General features: G+C 39.1%; 1 protein-coding gene across 2 annotated transcripts; it reads right to left on the bottom strand.

Annotated features, from left to right (window-relative positions):
- Positions 1-4,635: 4,635 nt before the first annotated feature.
- COX6C (cytochrome c oxidase subunit 6C) lies at positions 4,636-9,303 on the bottom strand. Of its 2 annotated transcripts, none has more exons than XM_074200583.1 (4): positions 9,196-9,303; positions 7,084-7,211; positions 6,541-6,663; positions 4,636-4,756 (listed from the first exon to the last, which is right to left on the bottom strand). In XM_074200583.1, the coding sequence occupies exons 2-3, from the start codon at positions 7,195-7,197 to the stop codon at positions 6,550-6,552; spliced, it is 228 nt and encodes a 75-aa protein (XP_074056684.1). In that variant the 5' UTR covers positions 7,198-7,211; positions 9,196-9,303; the 3' UTR covers positions 4,636-4,756; positions 6,541-6,549. The 2 variants fall into 2 exon arrangements, with proteins under 2 accessions (XP_074056684.1, XP_074056683.1); XM_074200582.1 differs by lacking the exon at positions 9,196-9,303 and adding an exon at positions 7,891-8,009.
- Positions 9,304-15,625: the final 6,322 nt, after the last annotated feature.

Here is a 15,625-nt window from a genome sequence, read left to right on the forward strand (position 1 = left end):
CTTTTTTACTTTGATATTGGATTTTTTTCCCCAAGCTATGATTTTCCCATTCTTCTGCTATAAACATGGTACAATGTCTGATTTTTTTAGCTTTTTTTTTTTTTAAGGTAACCCTATTCCCACCTATTCTCTTCCCTTACCCTCAAACTTCACTTCTTATTACCTTTTTTCCTGGCTTTGTAGTTTTCCTTTTTAGTTCCTCCTTGCTTGCTTTTATCTAGTTATTTAGTTCTTCCCCTCTTTTTAAAAATAGTTTAAGAGTTAGTCAAATAAATACTCCCTTTCCTCCCTTTCATTATCTTTTCAGTAATTTCTTAAAAATAATTTTCTGCACCTTTTTTCTAGATTTATTTCTCTTACTCTTCATTATTTATCTTGTCTTTCTATTCTAGACTTTTACTCTTTGATTCATTCATTGACTTTACACTGATGATAAAGTGCTGAGTAAGGAAGACCTGACTTCAAATCTAACCTCAGGCACTTAAAAGTTGTCTGATCCTGGGCAAGTCACTTAACCTCTATCTGCCTCAATTTCCTAAACTATAAAACAGAGGAAAAAAGAGCAACTACCTTGCAAGGTTATTGTGGGGATCAAATAAGACAATATTTGTAAAAAGTTCTTAGCACAGTAGTTGGTACATAGTAGGCACTATGAAAATGCTTATTTCCCATATACTTACTTTATCCTCTTTTGTTAAAACTTTTGAGGTATCGAAGTATCTATTTTGGGTTTTTCTAAATAATGTTATTGCCTTGTAGAGCCTGTCCTCAGCCTGTTGAGCCAAGATGGTGGTAAAAAAAAAAAAAACATTCCTTCAGTTGATAGAGAGGATATTAGCTTATGGTAGTTTTTCTGTGTCATGATTATGCAATTCATTATTGACTTTTGCCTTTTTATTTCTCCCCATTTGCCTCAAAATCTCTTCATTTGGCCCACTTTTTTGGGGGGGGGTGTCCAATTAGAAGCTCAGTGGCATGATGAATGGTCTGCAGATAATACCTATAGTTCCCTGTCTCCCTTTATAGACTTATCTCTACACTCATAGGGTGCACTTATCAGTGGTATTGCCTTTCACCATTGAAATAAGATTGTTCCTTTTTCTTTCCCTTTTCTCCTTTTACTTCCTTGTCTATTTCTTTATAGGGTCTCTCCTTCCTAGGAGGCTGCAAGAATGATTTTCTCTCCCCTGGGAAGCCTTTGAATTAATGAAGATACATCATCACATAGTCCTTCTTTTTCTCACTTTTTTTCTTTTTTTTTTAAAGTTTATTTATTTTGAGTTTTACAATTTTCCCCCCATTCTTGCTTCCTCCACTTTTTTCTTATGCACTCCCTCATTTATAATTCAGTCCCACAAAAAACACTGCTTCCCCTATAGGTTTAATCCATCACGTTTCTGGCTTCTTTCCCTGACCCATTTTTGCTTTCACCTTTGTTACCTCATGTAAGACATTTAAGTACTGAATTATTTGTTGTCCTTGTTTGCTGTAGTTGTTCAGTTTTTGTGTTGTCTGTGTTCAAGAAAGTAAATAATCTTTTCAAGTCTGGTTTCAAATGTCTATTATTGGACATTCTTATTTTGTCATTTTTGAATAGGCTTAGATATGCAGGGTAGGTCACCTTGAGCTGTATCTTGAACTCCAATGCTTTTTAGAATACATTATTTCATTCCCACCTACATTCTGGTGGGTACAGAATACTCTTGTATTATTAAATTTTTCTTTTTTCATTTGAAGATTTCTCATGTAGCAGCTTGAAGACTTTCTCAATAGAATTGCCTGAATAAAATGTCCTGAAGTTTGTAGCCTATGGCTTTCAGGGTTTTTTCCCCCCAAGAAGTGATCTATGGATATTTTCATGGGCTGCATTCTGCAATCAGAAGTTCTGGACAGTTTTCTTGTATTATTTCTTGCACTATGGTGTTCGGGCTTTTTGACTTATATTCTGGGAGATCTATAATCCTCTCATCTCTACATATCTAGTCTTCAAGATCGTTTGACTTGTATGCAGACCATGTTTTCTTTTAATATTAATACTTTTTACTTCTTCCAGATTGCTTTTTACTTCCATGTCTTTACACTGTCTTCTGTTTTGTTTCTTTTGCTGACACTTGACAGCAGACCTAAGTATGTCTATTCTGCCAAGTTATTTCTGTTGACAGGCTATAAATTCCATTCCCCAAATTCTCATCTTTCTGTGGTTCCACATTATTTTCCTTAATCAAAGATGCTTTTGCTAGATCTGCAGGCAAAACTTCTATTAATGTCTTTCATTCTGGTTTATCTGCTTATCTGCTTTTTTCCCCGAATTCCTCCCTCCTGGTGGTAGTTTCCTTGGAAGCTGTATTTTAAAGCATGTATCTCCTCAGCCTGGATCTGGGCCTCAAGTGATTTCTAGGGATACAGGACCAGTCCAAGTTGGAGGTTGAGAACTTTTCCTCAGATATATAGTGGAGTGCCCCATTTCCTGTTCCTCAGTTCTCCCATGCCACAATGGAAACCTGAGTCAGTTTCTGCGATCTCTCCTATGATGAGATGGGTGAAGAGATGATCCCTAATAACAAGCTGAATGTGTCCTGCCCCATTTGTTGCTCCACTTGGAGCAACTCTGCTGAAGCACAGAATGCTGACATAACTTAGACCAGGTTTCTGGAATTTGGGCTTTTCTATCTCTGGAGCACTGGGGAGGATGAGGTCAAGGTAGGATTGAGCTCTGTTCCAAGCGTGGGCATGTCTTGCCCCAGGCCACACAGCTAGGTGATTATTAAGTGTCTGAGGTCACATTTGAACTCAAGTCCTCCTGATTCCAGAGCCAGTGCTCTATCCACTACACCACCTAGCTGCCCCTCTCAAGTTCATTTTGACCAGGCCCACTCCCATCTTTTCAGTCTTTCTAAACTCCTCTCCCCTTTACAACACTCAACAACTTTGCAGTACTGACCATGCTCTTAAGACTATACGAACTTTGCCTTGGCAGCTACACTATGTTTAGAATTCTTTTGCTTTCATCAAGGTTAGGCTCAAGCACCATTCTCTATAAGCCTTTCCTAGGCCACCTACCTGTTGGTTCTTTGTTCTCCAAAGTGGCTTTGGGTGTGGCTACAGAAGCACACCTTCAATCTGCTTCCTTTCAATCTAGGATCCTAGTAAGCAGCTACTATTTTGCTTCATAAGTACAATCTGTTGATTTCTAACTCCCAATTCCAGCATTCTTTCACTAGCTACCACCTCTTCATTTCGTGCTTCTGTCAATGTCCAAATCGCAAAGGCAATGTTCCATTAACCTGAATTTCACCCCATCATCAGAAACTCAAATCTAAAATTGAATACCAATGTTTTCCAGTTAACATTCACATTAAAATATTTTAAAATTAAAACTAGATGTTTTCTCTGTAAATCATCACTATCAAGGAAAATGAACCATACCAATCTATTACTGTGACTTCACTAATGAAATGTAACAAATATTTAGACTAGTACCAAAACTTCTTTCAATTAACAAAAATTAGTAAACCATTTGACAAGTCAATCATTGGGGAACTTTCCTAATTGCTCATTCACTATTATAATCAAATTGCTAAAACACCTTCAGTTCAAACAATGACTCAGAATTATAGGGCTTGACATTATCTAATCCAAAGATGAAGCCAGAATTTGACTGCTTGGCCCATCTCTTTAAGGTTCATGCTTTCTAAAATACCTCTCTACAGGAGAACCATGGCATGTAGTATTTTCTCTGCAACTTAGCTATATAATTGGTGCTATGGGTAGAGCACAAGTCCTAAAGTCAGGAGGATCCAGTTCAAATCTAGCCTCAGACACATTAGGCTGTATGACCTTGTCTCCCACCCAGGGCCATCTCCAGTCCAGATTTATATGTGGTCACTGGACTCAGCTCCAGAGGAGAAAGTGAAGCTTGGCACAGCACCCTCTCACTCAAAGCCAATTCACATGCTTCACCTCCCTAATGTTAGTCATCTTTGAAATTGAGAGACAAACATCTGCATGATTTTGGCAGGTAACCTTATCTATAAAATTGTTGTGATTTCAAAGATTATTTCCAACTCTAAACCTATTTTCTTATAAACTATGCTGTTCTGAGACAGAATTTGTCAGAAAGCAGAGACCTGACTATATCTGGAGATACAGGAATTTGTCAGTTGGTCAAAGTGGAACTTGAGTTCATGTATTTTTTCTTCTACAGATTGGGAAGAATACCTGCAACATCTACCTCACAGGTCATGAATAAGGTCCTTTATTAATTAAAGTGGTCCCATATAGGTTGGTAGCTGTTATTATCTGACATTTTCTGCATCAGTCTGAACAGGACAAAGATAAAGATGAAACCCTCTACTAGCTATGCCACAAATAGCCATCAAAAATAAAAGGATATGGCTGCATCCTTATCAGAATAGGAAACTGATAGCTGGAATGTCCAAAATTCTCAGTGACTCATGTGAAATTCTACCATTACAATTTCATTCCTTTTAACTTAAAAGCTCCTAGTTCTTGATTATGTTCTGAGAAGTTCCCAATTATTTACAGTCTAGTGTGAATGAAGCATCTAAGGATAAAATGTGATGGGAAACAAGGAGAAGAGAATTACAACTAAGGCACACAATATAAGTTATCACATATAGGTCATCAATTGTTTATTATCAAGTTAAACTATTCCACAACCAGTGTGCAAGTATTTCATGTTAGAGCACAAGAAAAACCAGTCAGTAAGTATCCAGGGACCTCAAGCCTCTGAAGCCTGTAAAAAAAGAAGAAAGTCATTATTTAAGACAATTCATGTCAACATTCACTCCTCTCTCTTTTTTTCTGAGCTCAGCAGTCTTTTCATCTGGAGTGACTCTCTTAAGTCTCTGGTTCTTCATAAAATCTCATTATTTCCCTGTTTCAACCCAAGTTTCAAAATATGGAGCTCCCAAAATGAGACCTTCATCACCCATCCCATTCAATTGTTCCTTATTCAAAAAATTAGCACAGAAAAAGTAAATCTTCAATTTAGGAAAATGTTTTAGTTCTCATTTTTCAGATCTTGACTTGCCAGGAAATTTTCTGAACTGCTTTCTATTTTTAATATCTATAAGGTTTTACTGTGAGACAAGTTGTTTAATGGAATTAAATTTCCAGTATAGGTCTTAGAAGGCATTTCATCAGTGCAAATAGCTACTTCTTCCATCAATGTAGATCCTGTTCCAGTATCCCTTAGCAAACATTTTCTGCATTGTTAAAGGTCAGAAAAGTAATCTCCTAGTGCCTAACCCTAACAAGTTAGGGTCTCAGTGAACTATTTCTACATATCTCTCTCTCTCTCTCATATAACCTAAGCTTTTACTAACAGCATAGTTAAAAGCCACATCTCATGGTGACACCAAATTTATACAAAGCTAGTAACATGTTTTCAGACTCCCAATCCCTGTTTGCTTTACTGTTGTTTCAGTTCTGGGTGATTCTCTGTGACCCCATTTAGGATTTTCTTGGCAAAGACACTGCGGTGATTAGCCATTCCTTCTCCAGTCCATTTTACAAATAAGGAAACTGAGAAATAGGGTGAGGTGTCTTGTCCAGGGTCATACAGCTACTAAGTGCTTAAGGCCAAATCAGGAAGATGAGTTTTCCTGACTCCACAACCCCACCTAGTTGCTTGCTTGCTTATTTAACCTCTCTTCATTAAGTAAGGAAATTAGCAATGTAATTAACACAATTTATTAAGCATGTACCATGTGCCAGGCATATTTTAGGGGATGTGGATAGAGAGACAAAAAAAAAATCAATACAGTTCTTTTCTTTAAGTTAATATTAAACACACAAAAAGTGAATACAAAGGAATTTTAGGTGGCAGAGGTTGAGAAACTAGCAGTTGGGGGTCATTGGGGAGGCCTCTACTAGGAAGCAGAACAAAGATGAGGAAGGAGGATACTCCACAAATGAGGCAAGATAGTAAAAACGATAAGATTTAGGAAAGCAATATAGGTGCTCCCTTTCTGTAAATGGGCCCATAAAGATCTGTTCAAGAAGTCCAAACTCACAGCAGAAAGCAAATGGTTTTATAGATAGTCTATCCAAATGAAACACGGAGGAAGAGTTCCAAGGGTGTCTGCATATCCTTACCTAGTCAGGATGTAACCAATTTATGTCCAAATACTAACAACAAACTCTAGAGGTTTATCATTCCCACTGAAATTAATCATTATTATCTAAAATAGTCTTTGCTTATACTATCAAATTACAAAACTGATCTAGATGAGTAAACTTAATTTTTAAAAATGTATTTCTAGGGGCAGCTAGGTAGCAGTGGATAGAGCACGGACCCTGGTGTCAGGAGGACCTGAGTTCAAATCCAGCCTCAGATACTTAATAATCACCCAGCTGTATGACCTTGGGCAAGTCACTTTAACCCCATTGCCTCATTAACCCCCCCCAAAAAAGTATTTCTAAAAGCTACCATGTGTTACTCCCTTTGTATAAACTAACAATCCATGACTTTGTGATTACAGAATATCTGGGTCAAATAACAAAACGTTTTATTACCTGTACATATTATTTTCCATACTGAAAAACACCGGCCTGATACATCTCTTCAAAATCTTTCACAGCATCATACCTTTTATAGAAATTTTGATATGCCCTTTTCCTAGGTTCAGCCACTCCAAACTAAAATATGAAATTCCAGTTAGAAATGCCATATATGTTCAAAATCATTACTTCACTAATCAATATGAATTTCTAAAACAATAAAAGATATTTTGATAAGGGTCAAAATAATAGGGGATATTGAGATGTATGGTATTGGCAAGGGAGAAGTTTGGAAGAAGAGGATGTTTAAGAGAAAAGATGATCTATTCAGGTTGGGGGATAGAGTTGGGGAGCAGAGGTAAGAACAAAAAAGCTACTGTTCTACTGTCCTTATCAAGGCTACAGAGAGTAGGAAGAGTTAAAAATCAGTTCATTCAGTGACCTTTCAAATTATTCAAGTGTCTCATTAGTAGGGAAGCAGTTTTTAGCTATATTCTATCTGGTCCTTGTGAAATGATTTAATCATACTTCTAGAGTGACAAAGTAAAACATACATACCTTATACATAGTAGCACATCCTAAGGATAGAATGAATGCTGCAGTAATATGAAATCGCAAGCGCTTAGCCAAAAGGCCCCGCAGCTGCGGTTTTGCCAAAACAGGAGCAGACATGCTGACAACTATTCCTGTTAAAGATAGAACATTAACTGTAAACTCTAAATGCAGATAGCAAATTCTTCTGAAATAATTTTTGATACAAGCATATTTGTGAATATCAAAATAATAGGAAGCTAAATGAATGGAGGAGGTCTCTCCCTCCTGTGGCAAAAATGTAAGGGAGGAATGCCCTTATGGCTGACATCACCAATCTACTGGACTTTCTACTGATTTAAGTATATGCAGAATAACTGTATAGTAATTACGCTTTTTTTTTTGGCAAGGCAATGGGGTTAAGTGGCTTGCCCAAGGCCACACAGCTAGGCAGTTATTAAGTGTCTGAGGCTGGATTTGAATTCAGATACTCCTGACTCCAGGGCCAGTGCTCTATCCACTTCACCACCTAGCCACCCCTTAGTAATTACTCTTTGATGCTTTTCTCATAATCCCCTCAAGAGAGTGGCACACAAATACAATCTGCCTTTTATAGAACTTTACAATTCACTCTGGTGAAAACAACTCCCCGGGACCATCTGGTATATGTGATAATGAAGATTTGCAGTCTTCCCTCACAACAATCCTGTCATGGTGGGTGGTTCAAGCAGCACCATTTTATCTTATAAAAGGAGAAACTCAATAAGGTTAAAAAGAATGTCCCTTAGGGTTCACACCTGGGTCAAGGATCCCAATTTTCTGTGCTATTTTTACCTCTACATTCCCCACCCTTCCACAGGAACCTCCTTCATGCCCTGAGGAAGACACAAGCATGGAATCTTGGAGCCAGACAGCCCTGAACCGTGGTGCAGCCGGCAGAGGCAGCAAGGCCTCAGTCGTTCCTCAGGCTCCTGACCTGTAAAATGGGGATAATGGCATCAGCTCCTCCTTGAGGCTGGAGAACCCAAAGGGACGGGCAGAGCCTGGGTCCTCCATGTTAGCTGCGACCCCAGACAAATCACTCCCTCTCTGCTCCCCCAGTTTCCTTTTGTTAAAAGGGGCCAGCCATCTGGGCAAGGAGTAAGTGCGGACTGAACAAGTGGTAGAACTTTAGACACTTAACAAATGACCCAGCTATGTGGCCTCGGCCAAGCCACTGAACCCCATTTGCCTGGCAAAAACGAAATATATGTATATATGTATATGTATGTATATATATGTATGTATTTATATATATTTATTTATTTTAAAAGGCAGCTAGGTGACTCAATAGGGAGTGTGTGTGTGTGTGTGTGTGTGTATTTATATATTTATTTATTTAAAATGGCAGCTAGGTGGCTCAGTGGGGAGCCACCAGCCCTGATTTCAAATCCAGTCTCAGATACTCAACAATGACCCAGCTGTGTGGCCTTGGCAAGCCACTGAACCCCATTTGCCTGGCAAAAACTAAAAATATATGTGTGTGTATGTATGTGTATATATATGTATATGTATGTATGTATTTATATATATATATATTTATTTATTAAAAATGGCAGCTAGGTGACTCAGTGGGGAGCCACCAGCCCTGATTTCAAATCCAGTCTCAGATACTCAGCAATGACCCAGCTGTGTGGCCTTGGCCAAGCCATTGAACCCCATTTGCCTGGCAAAAACTAAAAATATATGTGTGTGTATTTACATACATATAAATACACACACATATATATGTACATACATTTACATATATTTATTTAAAGGGGCAGCTAGGTGGCTCGGTGGGGAGCCACCAGCCCCGATTTCAAGTCAGTGCCCCAGCCGTGTGGCCTTGGCCAAGCCACTGAACCCCATTTGCCTGGCAAAAAAAAAAGATAAAAATTCTGGCGTGTAAAGCGTTTACGCGGCGCCTGCGCCGCTACAAGAACGTTACCAGAACTGCCACTATCGTTATCGTTATTAGCGTCCCCGTTAAGGGGCCCGGAGGCCGCCCGGCCGGCGCGGGCCCCCCTCGGCCGGGGACGCTCGAGCCTCCCAGGCAGCCGCGGACGCCGCCGCGAGGGGAGAGAAGGGGCCCGGGAGGGCGCAGGGGCCGCGACTCACCCGAGCACTCACGCACGACCTTCTCCGGGGCCACAGCAGTGAAGGACGGCGGGGAGCCGCGCAGGCGCAGATCCGCGCAGGCGTCAGGACGGCGGCCGCGAGGGCTCAAACGGCATTCGCTGAGCCCCGCGGAGCCCGCAGCGCCTCCTCCCTCCCGCGTGCGTCCCTCCACGTGATCAGAGGGTGAAGGCCGCGCTTGCGCGCCAGAGCGGGCCCCGCCCCCTCCCAAGAGCCTCCGGGCACCCGAAGGACAGCGCGAGGCGGGGGCGGGGCTTGAGAGGCGAGCTGCCGCCCTCCAGCCCCGGCTCCTTCCGGTCCCCTGACTTCCGGGGGCCTCTTCACGGCCCCCCCGTCGGTCTCAGCTGCCCCCCCCATCGGCCGCGAATAAAGCGCCGAGTAGCTCGCGTGTCTTTCATTAGTGCGCGATCAAGAAATTTTAATTTTTAGTGTGCAAAATAAAATTTTAAAACATTTTTAAATTTGTTTATTAAAAATTTTGAAATGTCATTAAAAATACTCATCCCACCAAAAGAAACTAAAAGTTGACTTAATTTTATTAAATGGCTAAACTTTCCTTTTTTTTTATTGTTCTAATAGAGAATCAAAGGTGAAATGGTTAGAGAGGCAGAGAAAACTAGTTTCAAATTCCACTTCAGACTCTTACTGGCTGTGTGATTAAACAAAAAAAATAAATAAATCCCCAAAGAGGGAGAAATACAGCTAACACTGAAGTGTTTAACTCGCCTGCTGTATTTGGTTGAGACTCAAAGCTAAAAAAAATACAGAGAAAATTATAGATCTTTTTCTGCAATTTCCTAGAGAAGTAATGTTTATACTGGAAACCATCTGGGCGATGAGTAAGTGCAGGCTGAACAAGAGTAATTTAAAAAATAATTTTTTTTTCATATTGGCTAAAATGATAGAAGGGGAAAATGACAAATGTGGGAGGGAATGTGGAAAAATAGGGACATGATACACTGTTGATGGAAACCGTGAACTGATCCAATCTGAAATTGCACCCAAAACGTTCTAAAATTGCTCATGCCCCTTTGACCAGCAATGCCACTATTAAAGCTATTTCTCAAGGTGATAATGGAGAAAGAAAAAGAGCCTATATATTCTAAATTAGGTATAGCAACTCTCTTTTTTCGTGATGGCAAGGAACTGGAAATTGAGGGAATGTCCATCAACTGAGGAATGGCAGAAGAAGTTGTGGTATATGATTGTGACAGAATACAACTGTGCCGTAACAGATGAGTTGATTGATCTTAGAAAAAGCATGGAAAGACTTGTATGAAATAAGTAAGAGTGAATGAACCAAACCAAGACAATGATTTATACAGTAACAGCAATTTTGTTAGAAGAATAAAAGTGAATGACTAAGCTATTATAAATATCCAAATCAGCTTCAAAGGTCCTATAAAAGAAGATACTATTCACCTCTAAAGAAAGAACTAATACCTTAGAAGTGTTTATTGTATAATTTTACATGCATACACATGTGTAAAGTGGTAGTCTTCTTCACTGTGGTGCAGGGAAGGAGGGAGACAGTTTGGAATTTAAAAGGTAAAAAAAATTAAATATAAAGTTAAATTTTCCCAATTACATGTAAAAAAATGTAACATTCATTCAATTTGTTTTATATTTCTCTCCCTCTCCTTTCCCATCCCTTAAGAATACATGTGGGGCAGCTAGGTGGTGCAGTGGATAGAGCACAGGCCCTGGAGTCAGGAGTACCTGAGTTCAAATCCATTCTCAGACACTTAATAATTTCCTAGCTGTGTGGCCTTGGGCGAGCCATTTAACCCCATTTGCCTTGCAAAAAACAAAAAAAGAAAAAAACAATACATGTGAAATAATCAAGATTTTTCATATTATCCATATTGCAAAAGAAAAGACAAATAAAAATAAAGTGTTTTTAAAGTATATTTCAAACTGCATTCAGATTTTGCCAATTCTCTCTTATAGCTAGATGGCATTTTTTCCTTAATGGAGTCCTTTGGAACTGTCTTGATCAGAGTAGCTAAGTGTTTCACAGTTGATCATCATTGCTGTGGACAGCATCCTCCTGCTTGCTTCACTTTGAAGCATGAAGAGTGATTGAACAACTCAGTTCACTATACTGCCCTGCCATGTACATATAGCATACCTATAAAATGTTCAGTGACTTCAAACTGGGAGGAATAGCCAACACATTGTATGGCAGTGCCAGATTCCATAAAGATCTCAGTTAGAATGTTGAGCAAAATTATAAAAAAAAAAGTCATTTAATAGCAATAAAGATAAATAATGTAGTAATGTAATTAATGTAAAAAACATTATCTATAGTGCCTTCCTCACAGGATTGTTGCAAGGATCAAATGAAATAATGCAAATAAAATATATGCTTACCTTAAAATGATAACACATCATTTCCATTTTACAGGAGTTAAGGAATTATCTAGAGGTACACACTGAATCCTGAGCTTGTAGGGCAGCTAGGTAGGCAGTGGATAGAGGGCCAGCCCTGGAGTCAGAAAGATATAAGTTCAAATTCACCCTCAGACACTTACTAGTGATGTGAACAAGTCATTTAATTCTATGCTTCTCATCTGTAAAAATGAACTCAACAAAGGCAAACTACTCCAGTATCTTTACTAAAGAATCCTCAGCTAGAGTCACAGAGAGTCAGTCACAACTGAATAACAGCATATAAAGACATAGAAGAGATAAGGATTTATCCAGAAGTATAACTGAATCCAAGGATTAATAGGAGAAAACATTAAACACAATTCCACATAAAATTATACATGATTACTTTTGTAGTGGATGACTTTCTCCAACAATGAGATTGACTATTTTTCCTTCTCAGGATTCTAGGGGTACCCTTGAAGGGTGAGGGGTGTCTTTTTCTTAGGCTTTTGGTTCAAGCTTTCATTCTGATGCATTCTCCTCACAATTAGCCATCAATGATTAATACCTCAGGTCTCCTTAATTATAATCAATTAGCTTTTACTAAATGATATTCATTTTGAAGATGTTGGAGTTGGGCTTAAGGCCTGGACCCTATTAATTCAGACTCGATGTTAGGGCAAAATGAGGCACTCACAAAACATTGCATGGTTAACAAATAACAAGGATGCAATGTTATGCAGCTTCTCTAGAGTTGGTCCCCCTCTTCTCCATATGAAAACTGGAAATGCCTTTGATCAGTAGGAAAGGAGATAGATAGTCTTCAAACATCCACAGGAATTGTTCTACCTATTTCATGTTGGTGGGACATTTCATCCCTATAGGTGACTGGGCCTCAAGGGAGTCAGATCAAATCCCAGGGATAACTTTATTGCCTTTTAGGGGAAACTAATTCACTAATTCTTATTGTAAGGAATGAAAATTCCAGTCCTAATACAGTAGATACTGCGAGAACAGAAGTATAAATGTTTCCTGCCCAACCCTAGGAAAACACTCTCTCCTACCACCTTTAGTTCCTACAGAATATTGGTCCCTCCAAGTTCATGTACAAATGGGACATGTCTCAGAAATGTATGACAGCATCTCTGCTATTGCTGATCTTGGCAGACTTCAAGACTTTACTCAGTTGCAGGATGGCTGTATATCAACCTCTACATATCTTCATAAGGATTGAACACATTTCCCTGTCCTTAATTAAATTTCTGCTGTGTATTTTTCAAAAAAGGGTAGAAAGAAGAGGTTGGAGGAAAAGAAAATCTTAGATTCACTATTTTCCAGTGGCAATGTGGTGCTTCTCTCCTTAATACCATCACAACTCTTGATTGATTAATAAATAAAAGATAATATCTTTGTGTGCAAGGGTAGCAAAAGCCTCCTCAGTCCTTCATACAATCTGGGAACCTTTGATACCTTCTGGTTTGGGGTTTCTCTTTTGTGTTTGGCTTAAGCTTTGCCTCATTGAACCCATATTCTTAAAAATCAAACCAGCTTGGTGTATAAGAATCACAGACAAAAGATTTAGAGCTACAAGGGATCTAAGACGTTATCTAGTCCAACTCCCTGATTTTTAGAGATGAGGACACTGAGGCTTAGGGAGATTATATGACTTAAATGACTTGTCCAGCAAGTCCACTTACAGCAAGTAAGTGACCGAGTAAGGATTTGAACCCAGGACTTCTGACTCCATAACCAGTGAGAGTTTTTTGTTTCGATTTTTTTCCCCACAGTACCATGCTGCTTCCAAAAATGAAGTGAATCATGAAATCATCAGAAAAAAGTAAATTATTGAAAACAGGGTACCATGGCAAATCTAGGATATTAAATTAAGTAGCCACATCTCTTCCCTTGCTCTACTCCCCCATACCTGTTTCCTGAGGAAATGCTAAGTCTTAGCTTCCTATTGATGACTGTCTCTCTAACATAGAAGGAACAATATTTATCAAATTGCCCACAACAGGATGCTGGCATGGAAAACAGGAGCATTGCAGAGTTCTGTGGCTTTCCAGCACAGGAACCAGATGATCTAATTACTGGGAGCTCCCAACACAACTGACATTTTTTCTTATCTTTCCATGACTAATGTATGCGTCCTCTATCCACTACCTTCCTGAAACACAAGACCTGCTCCTTGACAGTTTTAACCCCTCATTGTCCTTAAGAGACTTTGCCCATCACCTTTTAAAATTCACAAGACCTCCTCTTTTCCTACCCCCCTTCTTCCCTGCTCTTCCTCCTTTTCTCTGTTCAGGGCTCCCTCTAAGCATCAGACCTCGGGATGATTAGGAAACAATACCCCACTCTACCCATCCAATGCCTCACTCCAGTGTTGGAGAAAGGTGTTGAGTGACAGCTTCTATGCTCCAGGACCATTTCCAGTATCCAGAAATACCTATGATACTTCTTTTATATTCTGTCTTCTCTAGGGTAAGCAAAGCACCCTGGGCTTTCTACCATCTTCTCATATCTCCACCAGCAATTGCCTACCCTAAACCTGGACTCCTAGTATCTCAGCCGTTCCACAATGGCCACCATATTGAACATTAGTGGAGGAACAATATGATCTAATTATATGATTCCCTCAACAGATTTCTTCTTACTTCCCCCCCGTCTCATCCAGACTCTCCTTCATCACCCTTCAGTAAACATCTTCTACTCTTCTAAGGTACATGTTATCCAAATGTGTCATCCAATCCAAATCCCATTGGTTGCCATCTATTGACCCTCGGACATTCCCTTTCCTTTCTGAAGGAGTACAGTGTCTGACTCATGACCTCATGACTCAGAGGAAAGGGATTATCTTTTGCCTTTCTTTGTATCTCCAGGGCTTAGCATGTGTTCAGTGAATTGAATTTTTCTCTTCCTAATTTTCTGACCTCATATATCTAGGGAATTCTGCAAATTGAGGTTCCCACAAATACTTCAAATTCCCTCAATCTGCTTAATTTTTGTGACTTACTCTTTGGTTCCACATCAGCTACACAGAGAGATAAATGGTCATACCTCTGATGAAGAAGGCAACTAGGTGGAACAGTGGATACAACACTAGCATCTGGAGTCAGGAAGACTCATCTTCCTGAATTCAAATCTGGCTTCAGGCACTTAATAACTGTCTCTGGGCAAATCACTTAACCCTGTTTTCTTTACTTTCCTCAACTGTAAAATGAACTAGAGAAGAACATGGCAATCCACTCCAGTATGTTTGCCAAGAAAAACACATTGACAGTCTATCAGATTCCTGTCAAAATTCTAGAGTATTTTATTAGTATGGTCAACATCTAGAAAAAGAGGCAGGGATCACAAGGAGGTTGCATAATTTCATCAAGAACAGTTCATGTCAGACTAAATTCTTTTCCTTCGAAAAAAGTAGCTTATTTTCATTTTTCAAGTAACAAATATTTTAATATTTAAGTCTGTTCCCTTACTATCCCCCACTGAACAAAGTTTTTAAAATTCCCAAAAAACAAAACCCTTGATATATATTAGTCCAGCAAATATATGTCTTTTTCTGCATTTTAAGTTCATCTCTGTTAGAAGGTAAGCAGTATATTTCATCTTCATTTTTGGTTGAACTTTGAGTTTATTATAGCATTGATCCGAGTTCTAAAATCTTTTCTCTAAAATGTTATTTTTGTATAACTTGTTCTGTTCTACTCAATTCACTCCATATCAATTCATATATGCCTTCCCAACTTCCTCGAAAATCCTCTGTTGCACCACATCTTATGATACAAAGATATTCCATCACATTAATGTGCCACAATTTGGCTAGGCATTCCCCATTTGGAGGACACTCTCCTTGGTTTCCAATTTTTAACTTCTTTGAAAAGAGTTGCAATAAATGTGTTTGCCTGTATAACTACTTTGCTCTTCTTTGGTTTCTTTAGAGTACTGGTTTTGTGGTGGTATTATCTAGTATTCACAGTTTAGAGGCATAGTTCCAAAATGGCTTTACAGAATAGCTACCCCAATTCACAGTTCC

Source organism: Macrotis lagotis, chromosome X, assembly GCF_037893015.1.
Source record: "Macrotis lagotis isolate mMagLag1 chromosome X, bilby.v1.9.chrom.fasta, whole genome shotgun sequence".
In the NCBI taxonomy this organism is placed as follows: Eukaryota; Metazoa; Chordata; class Mammalia; order Peramelemorphia; family Peramelidae; genus Macrotis; species Macrotis lagotis.